Genomic DNA, 25,642 nt, shown 5'->3' on the forward strand with positions numbered 1-25,642 from the left:
ACCTCACCGCACGGCACTGGTGCTAGCCGTTTCCACTCTAGGGGACGGTGCTCATCTCCATTTCAAAGCCAAAGAGCCAGCGCTGTCCAAAGATGTCTCCGTGGTCATGTGGCCGGCATGACTAAACGCTGAAGGTGCACGGAATGCTGTTACCTTCCCACCAAAGGTGGTCCCTATTTTTCTACTTGCATTTTTACGTGCTTTCGAACTGCTAGGTTGGCAGAAGCTGGGACAAGTAACAAGAGCTCACTCCATTACGCGGCGCTAGGGATTCGAACTGCTGAACTGCCGACCTTCTGATTGACAAGGTCATCATCTTAGCCACTGAGCCCCTTTTAATTTTCTTTACTTCCCCTTTTATTGGTATTATTATTCTGTTGCTTTGTACGTTCAACTGAGAAGGTCTGTACCAGAGACAAATTCCTTGTGCGTCTAATCACACTTAACCAAATAAAGTATTCAATTCAATTCAACATGGGCAAGAATTGGCATTTTCCAGGCAGGGCAGGGAAAGGCTACACTTGTTGAAATTCTAGCTCCGACTCAAACGTTTACCAGCCTGACATATAAAATGTGCTTCAGGTTTAATTTACCAAATTTCCAGCAGGCACGGCTAAACAAAGTATTGTCTGCAAATTCTGTGCCACAAGAATACAAATAGAGGGTGCAGCCACATGGTGTATTCAGCAAAGCTCCTTACTCTTTTTTAAATTCTTTTTTTGGAATGATATGTCTCCCTGCCCACCCAAAAATCCAAATCTTGAATTATTCAGCATGTGTGAGGGGGCGGATCAGATGTACTATTCTCTGAGATTTGAATAGCCGAAGCAATTTTCTATATATTTGTTAGATCACTGTCATAATTGCCCTCCAGGAAAACATACGAAAAATTGGGTAGTTGGATAGCAACAGGCTTTAAGAAGCAGCTGTATCTACTCACTGCCTTTTATATCAAAAATATAACTAATTCCATAGCTATGATGGAATACATGCTTAAGTGATTTTTTTAAAAAAATCCTTTTCTGTCAAGGATTGCTGTAAATATATAGTGTTGAATGAAGGGTCAAACCATTGATATTCAACTAAAAATAGCTGGAAGATTAACTTTAAATTTTTAATTTGAGAAGAGGGGAATAAGATATATCGTAATGATTGGGAGTCAGATAGTATACAAGTTTATTATTATGATTCATCAGCAGATGTTCAGACTGGATTTGGCATTTTTATATCTATTATTATTATTATTATTATTACTATATCAATGTAACATTTAATTTAACAGCAATTTTTTTTCTTATTTTTAAATAGAACCAAATAGCAGTTTGGGTCACAGATTTTCATTTGATTCTCACTCATTCCAGGTTTCTCTTTGTAATCATTCTTCACTCCAACTGTTATTTTAAAAGCAAATAAAAACAGAAAAACAAAAATAGAAACTCTAAGTCCACTTTAAAAGGATGCAAGTATATTCCTCCTATCTCCTATGAAGAGGTACTTTATCAATGGCTTCATCCTACAGAAATAATGACTAGATTCAGCAGGGGCCAAAGTTTATCTTTAACAGTAGAGAAGAAGTGATTTTCATATGTGAGGCATTCATATGTTGCAATTGTGACAAAAGATGCATATTTCAAGATTTCTTCTTTTACACAAACATACAGAATGAATCCTAGTGGCTGAAACAGTGATGTTTGGAGCTAATATACCAGCATTACATACAAATCACTTCTGTAATTAAATTCATATTGTTACAGATGGTTAACTACAAAGGAGTCTGATTGTATCCTTACCTAAAAGACATAGCTTTGGTAACTTTCTCATTCTTCAGACTTTTTTGGCCCATCCTCTTCTTCTGCAGGATAAAATCAGAAAAATTGAAGAAGACAACTATTGCTCCTCTGACAGTATAGTCTTCGGAATGTTTATTCTGAAATGCCATTAATTTTGTAAATGATTGTTACTGAGTATATTGAATTTCCGCGTTTATTTTTATATTAATATAAATTACTATTTAAAAAGTGACAAATGATATCCTGCTGCATATCATACATTTTTGTAGTATGTTACTCCATAGAATAGCACTAATGACCAATATTTGTCTATAGTGTTTTCTTAGGTTTGTACAATGAAGATATATGTATATTCATCTTTTTAAACATCTTATTAGCAAACTCATGAAAACTGGACAATAGTGGGACAAGACCATATAGTGTTTTTAAGTGTTCCCCAAAATAGACATATTGGTGGATAACCCTTTTAAAATATTCCATGGGGCGTCCAATAAATATGAAATAAAACAGTAAATTGGTCTTATATTAAGATCATAAGGAATATATTTAATATTCTTTAGGACCCATAGCCACATTGATTCACTAATATGCAATATTTCAATCAGAGTTCATACAAATAACTAATATCTACCCAGTGGTGGGTTTTTAATTTTTTTACTACCGGTTCACTTGCTCTCTCGTGCGACGCTTCTGTGCATGCGCAGAAGTGTCTGGGCAGGTGGGCAGAGCCTCCTGCCACTGCTACTACCGGTTTGCCTGATCCAGGCCGAACCGGGAGCAACCCGGTCAATCAATACTCCATAATTTTAAAAAAAAATTGTAGAAATAGAACCATTCAAAGCAACTTCTAATGATAACAATAATTTGAGACTTTTGGAGGTGAATGCATTTGGACCAAATTATGAAATCAACAGATCCAATTCCTCTTCCAAAAAAAGATGATTTATAAGTTGATTGTAACTAAGCAATTTCAAGCTATTAATATTCTTAGTAGTTTGTGACTTAAACAAAATGTCTGCAATCTTGGGAGTGAAATTGTCCCAGAATATAAATTTGTCGTTTGAGTTAGAGTCAAAGCTCTGCTTCCCATATAGTCCAAATCGGCCTGGCAGCCTTTTAATGAAGGACATTTTGGAATATTTGACATGATGGAACCAAGTTTTTTTCCCCCAGTTTCTACAGTAGTTGTGTCCAAAGTGGGTTTTTACTTGATGGCTTGCATTTCACAGGTACCAACAATGCCAGCTACAAAAACTACCAAAATGCTGCTTTATTATTGGAAGTTATAATATCAAAATCTTGAAAGTCTCCTTCCCTCTTAAGTGTCTGAATTTTGATGACATGATCACGGGGATGCTGCAAAGGTCATAACTGAAAAACGGTCATGTCACATTTTCCAGTGCCGTTGTAACTTTGAACGGTCACTAAATGAACTGTTGTAAGTCGAAGGCTACCTGTATATTTGTCATTTTCTCTTTTATCAACAGCAGTTTGGTACTGAAGAGGGTTCCTTATTTTCTGCCAACTAATTCTCCACGTAGGTTTGCATGTAAAATCTGAAATCCTTTTTTTTTTTCTTCTCCTTATCTGGTACAATTAAATATCTTTGTGAATCCCACAGGGTGTGTAGTCAGTAAAGACTTTTGGCATTTATGCAACATATCCCAACCAATAACATTGTTTCCAAATACAGATAAGATATTGACAAGATATCTCATCCATTGTAAATTCTAGAGATACTTGATCTTGGTCGTGAAAACCAAGTGTTGGAAGCAAAGCACAGTTCATGTTACTAATTCAAAGAAGCAATAAATTATTCATTACATTATTAATTCGACAGCCCTCCAGCTATTTTTCCTTTCCAAAGAGCCTGCAATGAGTATACTTTTGCTGTTTTCGCTTCTCTGAGGATGCCCCAGATGCTTCTCAAACACTTTTTCACCATAATTTTCTTGAGCACAGCAAATGGAATAAATGCCAAGACAGGTAAATTAAGGGGCTTCAGGGTGTGGAAGCAGCATTCTCAATTAGTTTGCAGAGTCCTTTCTTTTTAGATAGAATGTCTTAAGTTTCTTTTCCATGCCCATCTGAGATGCTTCCTTCAGAAAATTAGCTGTCGTTGAGAGAAATATTGTGCATACTAATGACACACTTTGGGCAATGTTTTCAGCAGTCTGTTTGGGGTATATTTGTACATTTTAAAAAAAAACTTACAAACGTGTATAACCCAGACTAGAGAGCTACTGTAAGTGCGATCAATTGTCAACTGGAAGTGAATCCAAATATTCACTCCCTATTGGAATGAATGGGAAACACTGGTGCCATGTCATGGTTGACTGAAAATTTCTTCCACTATTGCTCCTGTGAAGATTAGGTATGACAGAACAGGTAGTCTTCGACACCACTGACTCCAAAATTCTTATTGCTAAGCGAGACAGTTGGCAAGGGAAGTTTGCCCCATTTTAAGACCATCCTTGCCACCGTTGTTAAATGAATTAGCGCAGTTGTTGTTAGTAACATGGCTGTTAAGTGAATCTGGTTTCCCCATTGACTTTGCTTGTAAGACTGTTGCAAGTGGCATCACAAGATCGCGAAACACTGCAACTATCATAAATACATGCCGACTGCCAAACGCCTGACTTTTAATCATGTGACCATGGGGATGTTGCAATGGTCATAAGTGTAAAAAAATGTTCATGAGTCACTTTTTTCAATGCCATTCTACCTTGGGATAATCATTAAATGAATGATGGTACTTCATACTATTTCACTGATAGTTAGTAGAACTGTGTTTACAATAGTCTACTAGACATGTGGTTTCTATTTTACTAATTTTGCATTGATTTCTCAGGATGGACTATCCACAGGCAAGTCTATTTGAGTAATGTTAAGGACAATGGTTAAACATTTACAATATGCAAATAAATGCTGGGGAGAGGAAATCCCTATCTGGAAAAATTATGTCCAAAGCTCTGTAGAAGCACCAATCTCTTTCTTTGATTTTTTTTAAAAAAAAGATATTCAGTTCTGAAAAAACAGGTATCTTTCCCACCTTGCCACCTCCCAGTTTCTTTTACTGAGAGTTTAACACACTGTTACTGACAACAGAAATAGCACTTAGACTTATATACCACTTTACAGTGCTTTATAGCCCCCTCTAAGCGGTTTACAGAGTCAGCCAGTGACGTGCGGTGAGGTTTATGGCTGGTGAGGCTGGTGACATCATCAGGAAGGGGGGGAATGGGACCATGTGTGCTGGAAGCTGAGGCTGCCTCAGCCTCCAGTACACGTGATCTCATTCCCCGCCTTCCTGAGCGTGCTCCGCCGGCTTGCGCTACGCAGTCCTCGAAAGCAACTGGGGAATGACGAGAACCTTCCTGCCTCTGCTGGACTTGCTCAAAGTCCAGCAGAGGCAGGAAGGTTCTCGTCGTTCCCCAGTCGGGAGCGCTGACAACATTTCTGCCTCCGCAGCTCTTTCGTCCGCCCGGACCGCCTCGGCATCACTCTGGCTACATCCGTCCGGCTGCGCTCGGGAGCTGCGGAGGCAGAAATGTTGTTGGCGCTCCCGGATGACAAAGCCACAAAAGTGACTGGGGAACGACGAGAACCTTCCCACCAGTCGCTTTCGTGGCTTCGTCATCCGGGAGCGCCGACAACATTTCTGCCTCTGCAGCTCCCGGGCGCGGCCGGCCGGATGTATATAATATTATAATAATTATAATAATATTATATACTATTATTTCATGAAGAGAGGTGAGGCTCTGCCTCCCTTGCCTCCCCTGACCGCACGTCCCTGGAGTCAGCATATTGCCCCCAACAATTTGGGGCCTCATTTTACCCAACTCGGAAGGGTGGAAGGCTGAGTCAACTTTGAGCCTGGTGAGATTTGAACTGCCAAATTGCAGGGAGCTGGCAGTCAGCAGAAGTAGCCTGCAGTACTGCAGTCTAATCACTGTGCCACTGCAGCTCATTAAATAGTCTTCCCAGATTAGATTCTGTTTGAAAGAGTCTGACTTGTAAAATGTAACTGTCAAAACAGTTATCCTTTCAAGACATAATCAGAGAAGAGAATTATACTTATGTTCAATGCATAAATAGCAGGGGAGGGAGGGAGGAGCTAGAAAAATACAGTTTTAAAAGTATGTTTTCCATAGAGAATGAATAATTGCATAAAGTCAGAGAACATGATGTCCCGGAGAAACATATCTATGAAACTGAGATTTAAATAAGATTTTTTTCCTAATGTGGAATCTTCCATTTTACATAGAAGGAAAAAGAATAAGGAAACTACTAAGATAGTCAAAGTGCTATAATAATAGGTGAATTTAATTACTCTCTTATAGACATGGTAAAGGCATCTTCTGTGAAGGAAAACAAATAATGTTTGTTGGTTATGGAAACAATCCTGGAGAAAGTAATTTTGTTCCATGTCAAAACAAATGCCAATATTGGCAAAACGAAATGCAACGGGATCATAATGTAAGCAGTGAAGAAGAATTTGAGACACAAATATTAAAGACCAATCATATTACTCTGAAACAGAAAACTAACAGGCAGCTGGTCTACTGAATAATATAAATTGAAAGGGAAGTACCGTATTTTTCGGAGAATAAGATAACCTTTTCACCCCCTAAAAGAGCGTGGAAATGTTTTTGTGTCTTATACACTGAATACAGCCATTTTTGGCCTCTCGAAGCTCCTCCCCCACATACCATTTTTGTGGGAAAATGGGTGAAAACAGGCCATTTTTTGCCTTGCACCAGCCTCCATAAACACTCTGCAGGCTTCAGCAAGGCTGGGGGAAGGCAAAAATGCCCCCGTTATTGCAAAAAACGGCCCGTTTTCCACCCATTTTTTGCGTTTTTGCCTTCCCCTAGGCCTGCTGAAGCCTGCAGAGTTCTCCTGAGGGCCAGGGAGGACCAAAACTTTTTTTCTTATTTACCACTTCGAAATCTTGGTGCATCTTATACACTGGTGCGTCTTATAGTTCAAAAATATTAAATGAAGTTTCCGAAAAGCTTAAGTATTTTTTAATCTGTCCTTGTTGCACAATATATAGGATATAACCAAGAACCGCCTTTTGTATAAACCCAGTCTGATTATGATGATGCTATCCATTCAGTCGTATCTGACTCAAGGCGATCCTTTGGGTCACATGTCTGTATATCTTCCAATCGTTCACTACTTCTTTGAGTTTTTCTCTGCTCTGGCTGGTGTCAACTTTGATGGATCCCGCAGCCTGATTTCTGTTTACCGAGTCCAGACTTATTGCTTTCTCCAGTGAATTCCCCCGCATGACATGCCCAAAATAAGTGAGACAGGGTTTCGTGATTTTGCTTCTAATGACATGTCTGGTTTTATGTGCTCCAGTACAATAAGGTCTATCTAGCACTCTATAAAGAATCCAGGCTGGTCCAAGATGATATGAAGATAGTCCACTGTGACATGAAGCCCAGATCCAGGGAGATATTTGGTGAACAGAGCTCTCTTATTCGACACTTTATCATAACCAGAGGTGGCATTCAGCTGGTTTGGACCGGTTCTACCAAACCAGTAGTAATGATTCTGCACAGTTTGGAGAACTGGCAAATCACACCACCGATGGTGCAGGGAGGTGCAGGAGGGCTGAAGTGGTTTGGGAATGGGCCAGGCAGTTCTTCTTACCTGTAAGAAGTCCCATTCAGAAAGTGCTGCAGTGGAGATCTTGCAGCCACTTCTTCTGTCCCTTGCCGAATCTCGGTTGCTCATGGAGATGCTCCATGTGCTCTCCGGGTCAGCAGCTGCTTCTCTCTGTTCTTGCTGGGAGAGCTGCTTGTGCAATTTAGCATCTGTGAGCTGCCACTTTCCTCTAAGTCCCATCTGGAAAGTGCTGCAGCTGAGAGAAACAGCATTCAATATGGCTGCTGTTCTCTGCCTCAGCTCTTTCCGGATGGGACTTAGAGGAAAGCGCTCTCCCAGCAGTGTGGAGAGAAGCAGCCGCTGCCCCGGAGAGCAGAGATGGAGGGGAGCAGACCCCAAAAGGCTGCTCAGTTGGGCCTCACTGCATGGTGGAAGCTGCGCGCACTCACATTTTCAGTGAACTGGTAGTGAAATTATTTGAAATCCACCACTGATCATAACCCCCTCCTCCAGGCACACCCAAGTTCTATATTTGTTGAATAAAATTTTAATGGGAACTGAGCTATGCAGTATATTGGAGTCTAATGGCTAATTTGGTTTTTTAGATTTAATGTAATTGCTGCCAAAAGTTTAGAATTAAACAAGATATAATTATTTAATAGCACTAGAAGGAAACATTTGACCTGCATTTGATACTTTTATGGTTGTTATCATAGCAAATCTTCCAGGGTGAAATCCTGCTCAACTTGGTGAGACTCATTTCTAATTAAACATGAATGTGGCCCTTTGGCGCATGCTGCAAAACAAAACTTACAATCCAAATGGGTAATTTCAAGAAATGTTAGGGATGTAAACACATATTGAGGATATTGTCTATTATCGGACTAAGGGTTAAGCCTGGAAATATAATTATCATTTTGACTGCTATAACTAAATTATTTTGTAATGATACATTACTAACTAGGAGTCTTCTAAGTATGTGGACTAATCAAAGAAAGGTAACTTCTAGTTGTTAATTCTGTTGTATGTTCTCAGTAATTCAATTTTATATGCTGTACAGAGGAACATGTTTGCAATGCATGTATGTGCACTGCTTTTCTTCCTTTAAAAAACCCATTGTAAGGTATCAACAGAATACAAATGATCTTTAATTAGAACAATTAAATGAAACAATCAAGAATAAGCCTACCTACTCTAAAATACACTATATTGCCAAAAGTATTTGCTCACAACTGGTTCTGATTATTTGGATGGGTGAGCAAATACTTTTGGCAATATAGTGTATCTACCTATTTGCTCTACATGTTACCCAGTTTTATTTAAATGTTCTTTTCAGTCAACCAAGTCTCCCAAATTCTTGAAGATTAGCACAGAACATTACACTGACTATGGCATGTTTGGTATCTTTAGTCATTTGTTTGGATATATATATTAAAACTAGTCCCAAGACTGATTTAGCATGTGTGAATTGACTTCAATGAGTAAAAATAACTTTGAGTCAGTCTCTTTCAGCCCAATGCACCTCACAGGGTAGTGATTGTGGGGAAAATTGGAGGAGGAAGGGGTATTAGATATACTAGCTACTTTGAATTATTTATAAAAATAAAAAAGATGGGATATCAAAATCTTTTTTAAATGGTCAAATGAGTTTTAGATAAGCATTGAAAAAATATTTGCAAGCAATATAACCTATTATGCACAATCTGCATGTGATGTTTAAGCGTCCGTTTTATAGCTCCAGAAAAAAATCAGGTCATACAGAATATTCTTTTTTGTAATGAGCGACATGACTAACTTGAGCATTGCAGATTCAAGGCACATTCTGTGTGGGTCTGCACAGAATTCCTTTAAAAACATCAAAATTAGCCCATTTTAGCCCACTTTGGAAACATCGTGCCTTTATTATTATTATTTTTTTAAAAGGGGGGGGGGTAGCCTCAGCCCTCAAAAATTGATCTATCCCTCATCTGCATGCTCTAAAAGGGAACTAAATAATTACAAATTCATCAGTTCATGTTTTATCCTGAAACTTAATAATCCGGGTCAGGCCTGGTTAGTTTGGGAGGGGAAAAACTATTTGGGAATATCAGTTGGTGCAGGCATTTTAACAAGCTTTTAGAGCAAGAGGGGACAACATCCAGAGTGTGGGCTGTTGTAGTTGCTAATCTGTTATTCTTTGAATGTTGATATTTTCTCTAGGCATTAAATGTGGTGGACTTCTGTCAGCATCATTCGGCAATATTTCAAGCCCAAATTTCCCAGGACTTTATCCATATGATATAGATTGTACGTGGCTCATAGTGGTAACAGAAGGATCCTCTGTACTGCTCACTTTTCAACATTTTGATCTGGAATATCATGATAATTGCGAATTTGATTACATCAAGATCTTTAATGGGGTTTCTGAAGACCAAGGAAATCTGCTTGGTAAATTTTGTGGCACAAGTTTTCCTCCACCATTTACCTCATCCTGGAATATAATGACTCTAATATTTCACTCAGATAACCATGTGGCCAGTCAAGGATTCTCAGCAGTTTACCAAAAAGGTCAGAATTGTTTTCACCTGGATTTCTCCTAAGAGTTACTACATCATACAGTAGTATTGTAGAACTGGTATCATTTTGCTGATATGGGGTGCTTGAGAAGCAGTAAGTTTCTACAAAGGATGAGATTAAGCAATTTCAGGTAATATGTAAAGGCCCCACACTCTGGAATTTTTGCAATGATAAAGCAGGATAGACAATGTATAAGAAAACTGATTTGCTAACTGTTTGTGGATCTTAATAAGCCGAAACCAAGTAAACCACATTAATGCTTAGAGGGATGTATAAACCCAGCATTTGACACACACATCTCTAAGACATAATGTAGTTAGTTTGATTCTGACTTTATGTGATGTGTGAACTTGGCCATCATGCTCTGCAAACCATAGGTTATGCTTAAAATATTGTCTAAACCTGACCACTAATTCAATGCACGCTATGCCTTAATGTGTATAATTCTTTTGGTTGGTTGGTGCTTTCCCTTTCCCTTGTAGAATAGGTGCAACTTCTCATGATTTCAGATGCAATATACTACTATTCTTATTTCAAGAAATTATTTTTTAACTAGCTTTAAATAGAGTTCATTTGCAGATTAATAATGAATGCATTTTTGTTCTTTTCCTCTGGCCTTTGGAGAAATGATTCAAAACTACCAAAAGCATCTAGAAAGCAACCTGCCATCTTTTTCAGACTTAGATATTTATATTTTTCTTGAAATCAACAACATGTAATTAAACAGTTTGTTCCATTCATCCTTATGGAGTTTAGAGATAACTTGAGAAATCTAGATTATTCCAAGCCAGTTTATCTATTGGTTAAGGCACCAGAGTAGAAAGTGTGAGACTCTGAGTTTGGGTCCTGTCTTAGCCATGAAATCCAACTGGGCCAGTTACTGTTTTCCAGCTCAACCCACCTCACAGGGTTGTTGTTGTGGAGGAAATAAGAGGAGAGAGGTGTGTTGGATATGTTTACCTCCTTGAGTTATTTGTAAAAATAATAAAGTGGGATACAAATAAATTAAAATATTTGCACTTATCCTCTGAATTCTAGAAATAACTCTCTTAAAGAGACTGTATGTAAGAATATTAATGCCACATATTTCAGAATATCCATTTAAGTATTGTTCATTCTCTGTCAGTGTTGTTCAAAAGTTAAATGTTGGACTCAAGTTCAAATCCACCCTCAGTCACAGAAGCTCTCTGGGCATGTTTGAACCAGTCTCTCTCAGCTCAACCTACTCTATAGAACAGTCGGGGCATTAATAATAATAATAATAATAATAATAATAATAATAATAATAATAATAATAATAATAATAATAATAATTATTATTATTATTATTATTATTATTATTATTTCTTAGCCGCACCCTCTCCCGAAGGACTCGGGGCGGCATACAATGAAACATATGAAATAAATATGTGGACAAAACAAACATATAACAGAGACATAAACCGAGACACACACAAGGAGGAGGTCGGCTGATAAATAAAAACAATTAAAATACAGTATTTAAAAACCCCTAGATTAATTAAATATAATTAAAATACCCAGTTAAAAACCCGTCAGGAGCGATATGGTTAGATCAAAGTTGAGCCAGGCCAGCTGCTTGGAATAGGTGGGTCTTAAGCTTAATACAAAAGGAGCGGAGGTCAGAGGTATTCCTAATATCCGGAGGGAGGTCATTCCACAGGGCTGGGCCCGTCACAGAGAAGGCTCTACTCCTAGGCGCCGCCCCCCGACACTGTCTAGTGGACGGCACCTGGAGGAGGCCCTCTCTGTGCGAGCGGATTGGTCGCAGGGATGTATGGGGCAGAATACGATCCCGCAAGTAACTAGGTCCTGAGCCATGGAGCGCTTTAAAGATTGTTATCAAAACCTTGAAACGCACCCGATAGACCACAGGAAGCCAGTGCAGCTCGCGCAGGAACGGTGTCACATGGGAGTACCTAGTACTCCCCATAATTACCCGCGCGGCTGCATTCTGGACCAACTGTAGCCTCCGGGTGCATTTCAAGGGAAGCCCCATGTAGAGAGCGTTACAGTAGTCCAAGCGAGACGTCACCAGCGCATGAGTGACTGTGCGTAAGGCGTCCCGGTCCAGTAGGGGGCGCAATTGGCGCACCAGGCGAACCTGGTGGAACGCCCCCCTTGCCACGGCTGTCACATGGTCATCCATGGACAGCCGGGCATCCAGGAGGACGCCCAAATTGCGCGCCCGCTCCACGGGGGCAAGTTGAATGCCCCCAATGGCCAATGATGGAATTAATTGGCTGAACCGGGGAGCCGGTACCCACAGCCACTCCGTCTTGGAGGGTTTGAGTTTGAGTCGGTTGTCATCCATCCAGATCCGTACGGCTTCCACACACTGGGACATCACTTCGATGGCCTCGTTGGGGTGGTTCGGGGTGGAAAAGTACAGCTGAGTATCATCAGCGTACAGATGGTATCCCACCCCGAAACCACGGATGATCTCACCCAGCGGCTTCATATATGTGTTGAACAGGAGTGGCGAGAGGACCGACCCCTGTGGCACCCCACAAGTAAGGGGGCGTAGGGTCGACCTCTCTTCTCCTGCCAACACACGCTGCGTCCGGTCAGAAAGGTAGGAGCCGAACTACCGCAAAACGGTGCCCCGGACCCCCAACCCCTCCAGCCGGCGCAGCAGGATACCATGGTCGATGGTATCAAAAGCCGCCAAGAGGTCTAATAGGACCAGGATAGAGGAACAACCTCTATCTCTGGCCCTCCAGAGATCATCCACCAACGCGACCAAGGCCGTCTCCGTGCTGTGACCGGGGCGGAAGCCGGACTGGCGCGGGTCTAGATAATCATTTTCCTCCAGATGTCGTGGAAACTGGTAGGCCACCACACTCTCTACAACCTTCGCCAGAAAGGGAAGGTTGGAGACAGGACGATAATTGGCCAGCTCCAAAGGGTCCAGGGAAGGCTTCTTGAGCAAGGGTCTCACCACCGCCTCTTTCAAGGCGGCTGGGAGAGACCCCTCGCTCAGTGAAGCATTCACTAGGCCCAGGAGCCAGTCTCGTGTAACCTCCCAGGATGCCAGTACAAGCCAGGAGGGGCACGGGTCCAATAAACATGTGGTGGGTCGCAGTCGTCCACGCAATCTGTCCAAATCCTCGATGGCAACCAAGTCAAACTCCTCCCAGATCGATTCCTCAAGACTCGCCATGGACGTCTCCATTGGATCACTGACAGGAACCCAATCTCTCCGGATTTGAGCGATTTTATCCTGCAGATATTTACCAAATTCCTCTGCCCTGCCCTGCCCTGTAGGGGCCCTCCCGCGGCCTCTGAAACAAGAGGGAGCGGGACACCCGAAACAGGGCGGCAGGGCGGTTCTCCGCGGATGCAATGAGAGTGGCACAATATTGGCGTTTGGCCACTCTCAATGCCACAAGGTACGTCCTTAAATGGGCTCGTGCCTGTGTTCGATCAAATTCGGAGCAAGAGGATCTCCAATGACTCTCTAGACGTCTCTTGCGGCATTTCATCACCCTCAGCTCCTCGGTAAACCAAGGGGCTAGGGTGGATCGTTGCCGCCGGAGAGGCCGCAAAGGCGCCACCCGGTTCAAGGCCCCGGTAGTTGCATTATTCCACGCAACTACCAGGTCCTCTACCCGGGGGCGGGTCAAGGTTAGAGGAGGTGGCCCAAGCTCCGTCTGGAACCTATCAGGTTCCATCAGGCGCCTGGGGCGGAACCATCTGGAACTTTCCGGTTCCGCCTCCCCGCAGCGGGAGGTAGCACCAGGGAAGTCAAGACGAAGGAGTGAGTGATCTGACCATGACAGGGGAGTGATGGTTAAGTCCCCTCCTCCCAGATCACTCAGCCACTGGCCAGAGACAAAAACAAGGTCCAGAGTGTGTCCTCCCTCGTGTGTTGGGCCCTGAATCATTTGAGTCAGGTCCATGGCTGTCATGGAAGCCATGAACTCCCGAACCCCCTCTGATGCTTCTCCCATCGATGGCAGGTTAAAATCCCCCATCACTAAAAGTTTGGGGGTCTCAACCGCCACCGATGCGATCAGCTCGAGGAGTTCGGGCAGGGCCGCTGATGTATAGCGAGGAGCCAGGTATACTATCAGCAGGCCCAACTGTCTCCCAGGCCCCCATTTCACAACAAGGGATTCACATCCGGACGTCTGTGGCACAGTAGACTCCCTCGGCTCTAAGTCCTCCCGAATAATTGCTGCCACCCCACCGCCCCTTCCCTGGGCCCGGGGCTGGTGAAATGCTCAGTAGCCTGGTGGGCACATTTCCACGAGGGGAAGGCCTCCCTCGTGGCCCAACCAGGTCTCTGTTATTCCCGCGAGGTCCGGCTCCCCCTCTAAAATTAGATCGTGAATGAGGGGGGCCTTGTTAACAACGGACCTCGCATTGCATAACAACAGCCTCAGGCCTTGGGTCTGTAACTCTTGACCACCTAGAACGCGGGGGTTGGTACAAGCGACCGGGTGTAACCAGAAACCGCGGTCTCCCAACCGACTGTAAGTTCTTAAAGAGAACAATGAGCTCTTGAATAAAGGGCAGGATATAATTTAATAAATAAATGTAACATGATATTTCATTAAAGTTTCATGATGTGTCTTAGCTATTTTGAACTGCTCGGGCAGCAAGTCTACTCTGAAATCCTCACCCTAGGATGAAACTGGCAAAATGGCAAAAATCACTTCATCGGTTTTATAGCTGAACAGGAACTGTTTCTGGAACTTGCCAGTCATTTTTGGAGTTCAAACTGCTTCAAAAACCTTGCTCAAACTTCCCTCAGAAGTAGTTACCATTCTATATTAAAGCTTTAAAAATGGCGTTGTGGGATCAACAGATAGTATAATGCAAAATGCAAAGTCTTAATTATTATTATTTTTAAGTAGTGCACTCAGGGTACAGGTGCATGCGCACAAACACACAAACATATCCATTCATTTTTCTCAAAGGTGTTTCATTAACATTGATCCAAAAGATCCAGAAATCACATTGCATTTTTTTTCCCCACTCAGGGGCCAACAGCAGCAGGGAAAAGCTTCAGGATTTTATCCTGCTCTCCCTCCCACTGTAGTTTTATTGCTTCTTCCTTATTGTCTTGCTGTAATTGAAAGCAGAAATGACCCAACAATTGAAATTCCTGGCTGTAATCTTCAAACCAGAAGTGATGTGAAAGGAAAGCTTATTCATTTCAATATGACTACTCCAGAGTAAAGAATCTGAAAATAGGAAATTATTTTAGCCAGGCTGCATTTGGGGTTACTGGTAAGAGTAAGTTCCACCCTGAGCTAAAATATTCTCTTTTATTCAGTTATAATCTGGACAATTCTCTAGCTTCTGATTCCTGCCTCTCACTAATTTTATTTATCATATTCAGCCTCAAATACTTATATTTTTAGACATACACATTTCTGTTTATTACCTCCCATCCATAGCACTCCTTATTTCCTCCACTCCAGTGTTTCCTTGCCTGCTAAGAATTATTTTCTGTGGTGCAGAGGAATGCACCTGGAGTCCACATAGGAACTTTCCTTATTTAATACAATAATACAATACAATACAATAGTAGAGTTGGAAGGGACCTTGGAGGTCTTCTAGTCCAACCCCCTGCCTAGGCAGGAAACCCTATACCGTTCCAGACAAATGGCTATCCAACATCTTCTTAAAGACTTCCAGTGTTGGGGCATTCACAACTTCTGGAGGCAAGCTGTTCCACTGATTAATTGTTCTAACTGTCAGGAAGTTTCTCCTCAGTTCGAAATTGCTTCTCTCCTTAATTAGTTTCCACCCATTGCTTCTTGTTCTGTCCTCAGGTGCCTTGGAGAATAGCTTGACTCCCTCTTCTTTGTGGCAACCCCTGAGATATTGGAACACTGCTATCATGTCTCCCCTAGTCCTTCTTTTCATTAAACTAGACATACCCAGTTCCTGCAACCGTTCTTCATATGTTTTAGCCTCCAGTCCCCTAATCATCTTTGTTGCTCTTCTCTGCACTCTTTCTAGAGTCTCCACATCTTTTTTACGTCGTGGTGACCAGAACTGAATGCAGTTCAGAGATTTCTATCTCTGTGTCTTATTTTAATGTATATTGTACTTTCTTGCTTGCAGATGTTTGTGGGGGGGTGCTCACAGGATTGTCTGGATCAATCACAAGCCCTGATTACCCAGAGAATTACCCCAACAATGCTGAGTGCCATTGGGTCATCCAGGGAACGTCCAATTCTGTCATCAAACTGATTTTTGTTGACTTCCAGATGGAACACAGCGAACAGTGTAATTTTGACTATGTGGCCATCTTTGATGGGCCCACCATGGAAGATACTCTTCTCAGTTACTACTGTGGAAACACGAAACCTCCAGAGGTGGTATCTTCTGCACATGAACTTTTGGTTGTATTCAAATCAGATTTTAACATTGCTAACAAAGGCTTCAAGGCATATTTCTTTTCAGGTATAGTACAAAGATTAATATTTATCACAAATCAGTATTATGATACAGAATGATAAAATGATTTTTGGAACCTTCTTGGAAAATAACACCAAATATTTTTTTAGACCTATATATACAGTATATGTGTGTGAAATTCAAAGTTTTCCAGCATTCCTAATGAATCATAAACCTTCTGTATGTTCTTAATAGAAGGACTCCCCCAATACTAGGTAAGGCAACATTGTCACTGCGTTAATTGTTTGCTAGCCGAACTGATGAATTACTGCGCAGGTCATAGGTCTTTATCAGCAAGTGATGTACTGCGCCTGCTCATCACACATTCCAGAGACTTCTTCCCTTTTGATCTTTGTTCGTCTGCCAAAGAAGGTGGACGAGAATTGCTTCTGCCAAAATGTAACAATTAGATAGATTTGTTTTATTTCTATTTTCATTTTATTTTCATATTAAAGTTTGTTTTCATTAGAACATGTTCTCGGGTTTTTTATTTTCGCTTCTTGAAGATATGCTGTTTGGAAAAGCCGTCGATTCCAGACCTCATTATCTCAGGGTGAAAATTTCCCCTGACAAACATGACCTTAACTCTACTATTGATTTACATCTGATAAAGTTATCATTATTTTAGTATGCCGAATATTTTTTCTGAGTGTACTGCCACATTATTTACCATGTTCTGGAGAACCTAAGCTTTAGACCAGTTTAGGATATGTGGCACATATTCAGAAGATATCTTGACCACAAAAAATATGAGTAAAAATCCCAGGAGCATAAAAATTACGAGACAGACTGAAGAAAAGCATTTGGATAGTGATGGTGGTAAGGAAGCATGAAATCGAAGAATATCTCATCCCCGAAGAAACGAAGAAGCTTCTTGGATGAGAAGTGAAACTCTTCCAAAGGGGGGGAAAAAAACCAAGAAAGTCCTCTTGCCTTTTAGAAGGGTTTCAGACAAGACCCTCCCTAGTTAATATGAACATAAGAAGCGGGGAGGAAATGCCTTCAGACTTGCAAGATTCTGTACTGTAACCTTATAATAAAAGAAGTATTAGCATGCATGACTTTGGTTTCCTAATCTGTTCTGTCTTGAATGGCTGACAGTGTTAGACCAAACTGCAGCATAAAATTCTCATGACATTGGCTTCTGGCAATGATAGGCTGAGATAGCTGCCTCCTACTATCAGCTACTCATAGTGGCCCACTTTTCCAGTTCGAGCTATTTTTAGGTTAGGCCACCAATTTAATGGTTTATTATTTGTATCCCTTGTGTCACAGCTTCAAACCAAGTCTGAGCAGAGTGAAAATTATTTAAAAGTGCATTGAAGTAAAGGAAAAAGTTTGAAGAAAAAAATTCTAGGAGATCCTACACAATAAAATGAATGTTTTTGTTGTTTGCCATAGTATTTCATTGGTTTTTTTCCCTTGCAACCAGGTGCATGTCAGGAGGTGTATACCACTGTCAAAGGAAATTTCTCCAGTCCTCAATATCCCCACTCTTACCCGAATAATATCAAGTGTCGATGGACCATCCAGCTGCCGCTAGGTTATCGAATCAAAGTTTTTTTCCTGGACCTAGATCTAGAGGGACGGAACAGCCTGACAGATGGTTGCGATTATGACCATTTGGCTGTGTTTGATGGAGGTACTGAGAAGGCATCTCTGCTAGGAAAATGGTGTGGGAGAGAAATGCTATCTCCAATTATATCCAGTAGAAACAACTTGCTGTTGGTCCTTCACACTGACAGGAATACAGCCAACCGAGGTTTCTCGGTAGCATATTTTGGAGGTAAGATCTATTATCGGATAAACTATGTGGAATAAAATAAAAATGAGAAGATAAAGAGAAAAGCAAAACACCATAGTTTGAAGATCATTAGCTCACAAAGGTTCTAGAATGCAACTATATGGAAATTAGCTTTCCCTGGATAATGACATCCATAGTAACTAATTCATACATTGTATAGTTATAGATGTCAGCCAACTTTATTTTTTCCCATTTTTATGTATAAACAAGCTCTTAAATGTACCAGAAGGTTCTGGTTTCAATTAGAACCTGCTAAAGATATCATTTTTAATGTTCTAGATAGAATGATTCACCCAAACTCTACATGGCCATGAATTGAAGCCTGTTGCCTCAGCTACTTCTTGACTGTTCCAGGAACTGCATCTTTATAAGCATTTATGATTTTGCTGATCAATATACACTTTTATTTTTACTGTAGAATTTTATTATATTTTATTGTGTTAATATTGGGTATATTTTTTCTAGACCAGCAGAATGTCTAGCTTTATGACCTGAGAGCAGTTCCAGAGATATTCAGCATAAATGAAAATAACTTCATTATTTGGGTTGCCTTATTTTTCTAGTTGATTTAGAATCTGGTTGAGGTGTTCAGGAGCATTTACTTTCTTTGCCAGTTATTTTTCTGTCCTAATTTTACATCCACACATATATCAGTCTTAGTATTTTTGAGGGTGTTAAAAATGCCCAATATTTTTAAAATACACAGGATTTCTACCTTATTTGTGTATAAGAATTATGCTTGATCATTATTCCTCAAACACACATCAGTGGCATCATCCCAAACTATAGATGATTTTTTCTAATTTTTTCTTCTAGCTAAAGTATGAGGTCCTGCAATATGTACTAATTTCTTTCCTCTGTTCTCATAAAGGGATCAGTCAGAAACCCATCTGTTATGTGTTTGCAGAAGGCATCAGCTCAGCATTAACCGTTCCTTTGCCCTGGGCCCTCTATCTCCCAAAATGAATAGGTTAGAAATGCACCTTTTTTTCCAACACTGAGGAATGTAACTGGTGCTAGGGATATGAAATTATTCCAAGATTTCTCACTATGCGATGAAGAATGAACTCCAATCACAAAGGGATTTTTTTTTTCCAAGCCCTGGTGCAATATAAATGGAGCTGCTCAATATGTACAGTGGTGTTAATCTCTAGAAACATTGGTGAGCCAAAAATGTAGTTGTTTAGTTCAGATCATTACGTGAAATTCAACCTGATTACTCTTTCGGGATTCTTCATTGGCCTTCTTGCGGTTACCAGTTTTCAACACTGCAGCAAAAGCAGAGACCACAACTGGAAAAACCTCTACCAAAATATATTTTAGATAAATTCTAGACATATTTCTATGTCTGACCGCCTTCTTGGTCCTGAAAATGTAGACTTTAAATGGCTTACATTGTTGCTGCCAATTATATAAAACTCCACCATACAATTGTTCATCTCTGTACAAAACGATTCCCTTATTTATGATGTAGATAGCAGGAAGCCCTATACTATTTCAGTCCAATAGTTTTCCAATCTCTTCTTAAAAACTTCCAGTGTTGGAGCATTCACAACGTCTGAAGGAAAGTTATTCCACTGATGAATTATTCTAATTAGCCTCAGTGGTTAGAGTGCAGTAATGCAGGCTACTTCTGCTGCCTGCCTGCAATTTGGCAGTTCAAATCCCACCAGGCTCAAGGTTGACTCAGCCTTCCATCCTTCCGAGGTGGGTAAAATGAGGACCCAAATTGATGGGGGCAAGATGCTGACTCTGTTTTAAAAAACCACTTAGAGAGGGCTGTAAAGCACTGTAAATCAGTATATAAGTCTAAGTGCTATTGCTATTGCTAATATGTACACAGTCCTCAACTTATAACAGTTAATTTAATGACCGTTGAAAGTTATAATGGCAATGAAAAAAGTGGCTTATGACAATTTTTCACAGTAACGACCTTTGCAGCATCCCCATGATCAGATGCTCTGCAACTTGTTCATATTTATGGCCATTGCTGTGTCTCAAGGTCACGTGATCACCTTTTGTGACTTTCCGACAAGCAACGTCAGTGGAAAAACCAGATTTACCTAATAACCAGTTTACTGTAGTGATTCACTTAACAACAGCAAGAAAGGTTGTAAAATGAGGCAAAGCTCACTTTATAAATATCTCACTTAACAATAGAAATGTTGTGCTCAATTGTGGTCATAAGTTGAGGATTACCTGTATATACAGGCAAGAGACAGGAGTCTGAATTAATATAGAAATTACTAATAACAATAATGTTTTTGCTACTGGTAGCCCTTGTTCAGTGACCACCTTAGATTGGCAACATGGGTATGAGGCAAAACAGTCACAAAATGAAACTAGGGCAACGCTTATGATTTTACTTACTTTTCTTTGCTGTATAGACCTGCAAAGGTTATAAATGCAAGGATTGGTTGTAAAATTACTCTTTCATCACAGTTGTAATGGCAGTCACTCAACAAGGATTATCTGGATAAAGCATCCATCTTTCGTTTCGTTTTGTCCTACTTCAGTCCCACCCAGTACCAATTTTTCATAATGTATCCCACTGTTTGAAAAAAATACTTTATGTAAGGGGTTAATATATTTGTTAGATACTTAGGGTGATTAAACACCAATATAATATTTCTGTTCTTTCATATAACTTCTTTTTAAATCTAGGTATTTTTTTAAAGGGTTGTCTTTCCTTTAGGGCTTGGCATTTATGTGAGGTCTTCTACATTGGCTGGTAGTATATCAGAACAGAAACATTCTTGCTTTAACTTTTGAAGTAGTGAACACTGGTGTTTCCAGTATAGCAAGGTCTATAGTATGGGAGACTTTGTGATGATGTCAGCTTTCTAAAAATATAACTGGAGCGCAGGATTCACAAAACAGCCCAATACAGTATGAATTGAGTTTGGACCATGAGCAGAAGACTATTAAAACTACCTGAGCATTTGAAATGACTACAAAGGTTACATGTTTGGCGTAATGCTTGGGAAATACTATACACTATGTATTTGTACCATCTCTCATTCGGTTTAGTAGAGATATTTGTTTTTAGATATCCCTTCAAAGATACAAAGAATTTTGGGGAAACATTGTATGTTTGTGCTCTTTTACTTATGATTTGTCCAAGGAGGATGTGTATCAATGTCCTTCCTCCTTCTAGGAATGTTCAACAACCCTGCTACCTTGTCACATATCAGTTAAATCCAAGGGGAAACACGAGGGGAAAATTCACATCATGTGGGGATTTTCAAAACTGTCACTGCTAAGGGGGAACTCTACCTTGGACAAATTTTTGATGTTCTCAAAAATAACATTTAATTCAAAAGAATAAATTTGAATAAACTGCCACCTAATTTCTCTGGATCCAGATTTGATAGAGAATTTGCGATGCTGCTTTCTAAGTTCAGTATTTTGACCCAAAAGACATATACAGAGACATCTATACTTGGTCAGATTTTTTAAAACGACAACTTTTCACTGCCCACCAATTACTTGGGGAAACTAGAGATCATGAGATCACGACTCTAACCCTGTTTCCTAATCAATTTCACAACCCAGTCACATCCAGAGAATCTAATGTCAGCAGAAAATTCTTTGGGTTTCTATATTTCATATAGATTCCCAAAATCTTGTGATATATGGGAGACTACATGGGGAGTCATAGCAAGAAGTACATGATAGATTCAGTGGTGGGATTCAAATTTTTTTACTACCAGTTCTGTGCTTGGTGGGCATGGCAGCGGAAGGATACTGTAAAATCCCCATTCCCTCCCCACTCCAGAGGAAGGTTACTGCAAAACTCCCATTTCCTCCCGATCAGCTGGGACTCAGGAGGCAGAGAATAGATGGTGGTGGGGCCAGTCAGAGGTGGTATTTACCAGTTCTCCAAACTACTCACACTTTCCACTACCGGTTCTCCAGAACTGGTCAGAACCTGCTGAATACTGCCTCTGAATAGGTTATATCTACCATACAGTAGACAAATGTGGCTTATTATCTCTAAAATTGGATCAAATAGTGATTTGGTACATGTGTAAGACTTTAGATTAGAAGAAAGGATGTTGTTATCTACTTTATAGATAGTATTGTGCCAGGTGCGTTAACTCCAGAAATTGCCACTGGCTGTTTGTTATGCTTTTGTAATTTCAGAGATTCCTTCTTTGTTTTGTTTCTCCTCAATGTAGTTGTCCCTATGAATGTCAGCTGCACAAGAACAGAGTTTCAGATCCAAATCCCTACACAGTCTTTGGCCCAGCTGGAGCGAAATAAAATCTACTTAGGAATCCCCTCCTGCCCTGCACAAGTGGTTGGCTTGACCTTTCGGATACATGCAAGATTTGAAACCTGTGGCATGGAACCGCAAGTACATTATCTGTGTGGAAAGGGCAGAGTTTTAGCTGCTAATGCTGAGCCAAGATGAAAGGAGCTGTCTACCCACCTCCCACATATAGCAGCAGTTGTGTTATTATGAAAACCATAGAAAGGTCCATTGCTCCTGTAACATCTTGATCATGATAGCATCTTCTGCTGAATGTGTTTCAGAGGTTTGGTGAGGAAAATCCTCTTCTCTGAAGTCCTCTTTTGCTTTGCTAGCTGAGCACAAATAATTAGAAACTGCAAGACTAACATGTTCATGAAATTAACAATGGTATACTCATATCATTGGACAATTAAGGCTGAAGTCAAAAATGATTATGACTGAAGAATAGGTCATCTAATATAGATGTTTATTTAATATATTGAATCAGCTATTGAATCACACAAAAACATCCTGATAGTTATATATTCACTCACATATATACATGCACGTAAAAAAACACTCACTCTCTGATATTTTAGAGAGGAAGATAAAAGGAAATGTTAACTTGTCTTTTTATGCATTGGATGTACATATAGGATATGGTAATTTATGACATGAAAATATATGTGGTGTAGACCTCTATTAACACGTGCAGCTCTCTACTGACTCAGACTATATAATTTTGCTCAATGCCCTATTGAAGCATCCATTTGATCAAGTAGTCATTGGGATATTGGTTCTTCCTCTATACCTAATTTATTATTATTTTATTTTATTTATGGTTTGTAGGCTTCTCCTCTTCCCCCTTCTCTGTCTTTCTGTCTTTCTTTCTTTCTTTTCTTTCTTTCTTTCTTTCTTTCTTTCTTTCTTTCTTCTCTATATATTATATAAAATTATATAAGAAAGGTGATGCTGGTTTACTTTCTCTCAAGGACACAAGCCCATTCTCAGTCTCTGGCAGATAGTTTGAGGAATTGATTTTTTAAAAAGAAATTGTGAAGAAAAGCATTAGTTCATATGGAAAACTATGGTCTGTTTACTAAGCAAAATAATTCCAGATGTTCACTTTTTATTTAAAACATACTCAGATAATATAATAAAAAACAGAGGGCCAAACAAGATTTCACATTCCATCTTTTGTATTTAGTCTGTTTGGATATTTTTTATTTCTGGGATCACCACAGGCAGAGAAATGGAACTTAACTCTCTCATTTCCTACTGAGGTCTTAGTGATCATTCTGCTTCTTTGCATTGAGAGAAAATCCTCCATTGATAATGAACTGCTTCCAGATAGACAGTGCCTGGATAGGGACACCAATCGCTTTCCAATCCAATTAAGGCATCCCTCTCATGCTGCTATTTTTAAGTTTTTTAAAAAGTCATAATGGAGGTCCCACTTCACAATAATCAGTTTGGCCCCAGAGTTTTAGTACAGCCTTCCTTAAATGCATATAAACCGGGCATATCTCAACAGGGAAGGAAGGATGCTTGTTTATGTTATGAATTTCAGTTCATCTATGTATTTTATTTATTTAAGAACTTTATAATGCCAGCAGTCTTAAGCAAATAACTCTGGGTGGAACACACTCGAAAACAATGAAAGGATCATAAATACAAGTACAAGCAAACATAATAAATGCACAAATACAGAAGCCGAGGCAGCTCATGCATTATCTTCAATCAAAGAGTCCTATATGGGGTTCTCCTACCAATATGCCCCTTAAAATCTATGGAGGGAAAAACCAGATTTGTACAGCCTTCCCAAAGGCCCAAAAGGTGAGGGCTGTCCGGATAGCTGTCCCACAAGGGACGTACCACAACCTATGAAACATACCCGTATTTTTCGGAGTATAAGGCGCACCTTTTCCCCTCAAAAAATAGGTTGAAAATCTGGGTGCGTCTTATACACTGAATATAGCATTTTTTGGCCTACTAAAACTCCGCCCCCTTTGCAAAAATGGACTTACAGAGGGTTTGGGAGGCTTACAAAGTGCTCCTGGGAAGGGCAAGCACGAGCAAAAAATGGGCCGTTTTTGCCCCCCCCCCAGCCCACAGGAGCACTCTACAAGCCTCCCAAAGCTCTGCATGCCCCCCCCCTTTTTTTGCAAAGAATGAGGCATGCACAGGGCTTGGGAGGCCTGCATAGTGCAAAAACTTTTTTTTAAATTTAAAAATCATGGTACGTCTTATACTCTGGTGCGTCTTATAGTCTGAAAAATACGGTATTCTTTTATAGTTCATTAGGGCAGGTACAGAAGATTTCCCTGCCGGTGGTGATCCCAGAAATAAAAATAAAAATACCCAAGCAGGTTAAATGATTTGCACGCCATGATTCTATTTAAATCGTTTTATAATATGTTCTAAGTGGATCCTTATCTCAGTAGGTGGTCACAAAAATATTGGCATTGTTCTTTACCCAAAATGTCATCTGCACACCCACAAAGCTTAGTATTATTTCTAGCCAGCCTACCCATTTATCACACTGAGCAGTTGCAAAATTATTGCACAATTTCCCCTCAAAAACCTTACCTATGTTCGTAAAGTCGTCTTGCCACCTGTCTCCTTTTAGGTTTGCACAGTATATGAATCTTCAAGCCAAATGCAGCTGGAAAGCTGTGCCAGGCAGCCCAGCAAGGGCTCGAAAAGCATCCAGTTTTGCTTCCTGCCTGGCACTACAGGACTGAATGCTGAAAGCCATAATTTGACACTTGTAGTAGCACCATCTTCAGCTTGGTCTAATGGCCTTATTTATCTGAATTCAAAGCATTGTGTAGCAGAAAGTTTTATTTTTAAAACCTGTTCTTTCTTTCCCTCGTTTAGAGAAGAAACAACACATCTGTGATTGTCAGCATCCTATACATTGACTTTTCTGATGGAACCCAGGAGGATATTCACCAATACGAAGTGCAATGTGAGCCTAAAAGGAAAGAGGCCCTTGTGAATCTGATCTCTGGCTCTAATCCCTACAGGCTGAACCAGTATGCTGAGAATCTGGTGGAGTCCCACCCGAAGGATGCAGGAGTAGCAGATGTTTATGAGAGCAAGGCTCAAGATACCAGTGACTTTGTCTTCATCAGCATCTGTGTCCTTGCTGGGGTTCTGATGGTGATTGCTATTGTTGGGCTAGTCTTATTATAGGTG

At 40.4% G+C, this 25,642-nt stretch overlaps 1 protein-coding gene across 1 annotated transcript; it reads left to right on the top strand.

Moving 5' to 3' along the window:
* Positions 1-3,700: 3,700 nt before the first annotated feature.
* CDCP2 (CUB domain containing protein 2) lies at positions 3,701-25,639 on the top strand (the record flags this gene model as incomplete). The annotated part of the gene is made up of 6 exons (XM_081949470.1): positions 3,701-3,776; positions 9,609-9,956; positions 16,065-16,406; positions 17,833-18,186; positions 22,386-22,564; positions 25,322-25,639. The coding sequence occupies 6 exons, from the start codon at positions 3,701-3,703 to the stop codon at positions 25,637-25,639; spliced, it is 1,617 nt and encodes a 538-aa protein (XP_081805596.1).
* Positions 25,640-25,642: the final 3 nt, after the last annotated feature.

This window comes from Natrix helvetica (genome assembly GCF_964273705.1).
Source record: "Natrix helvetica genome assembly, chromosome: 3".
Taxonomy (NCBI): domain Eukaryota; kingdom Metazoa; phylum Chordata; class Lepidosauria; order Squamata; family Natricidae; genus Natrix; species Natrix helvetica.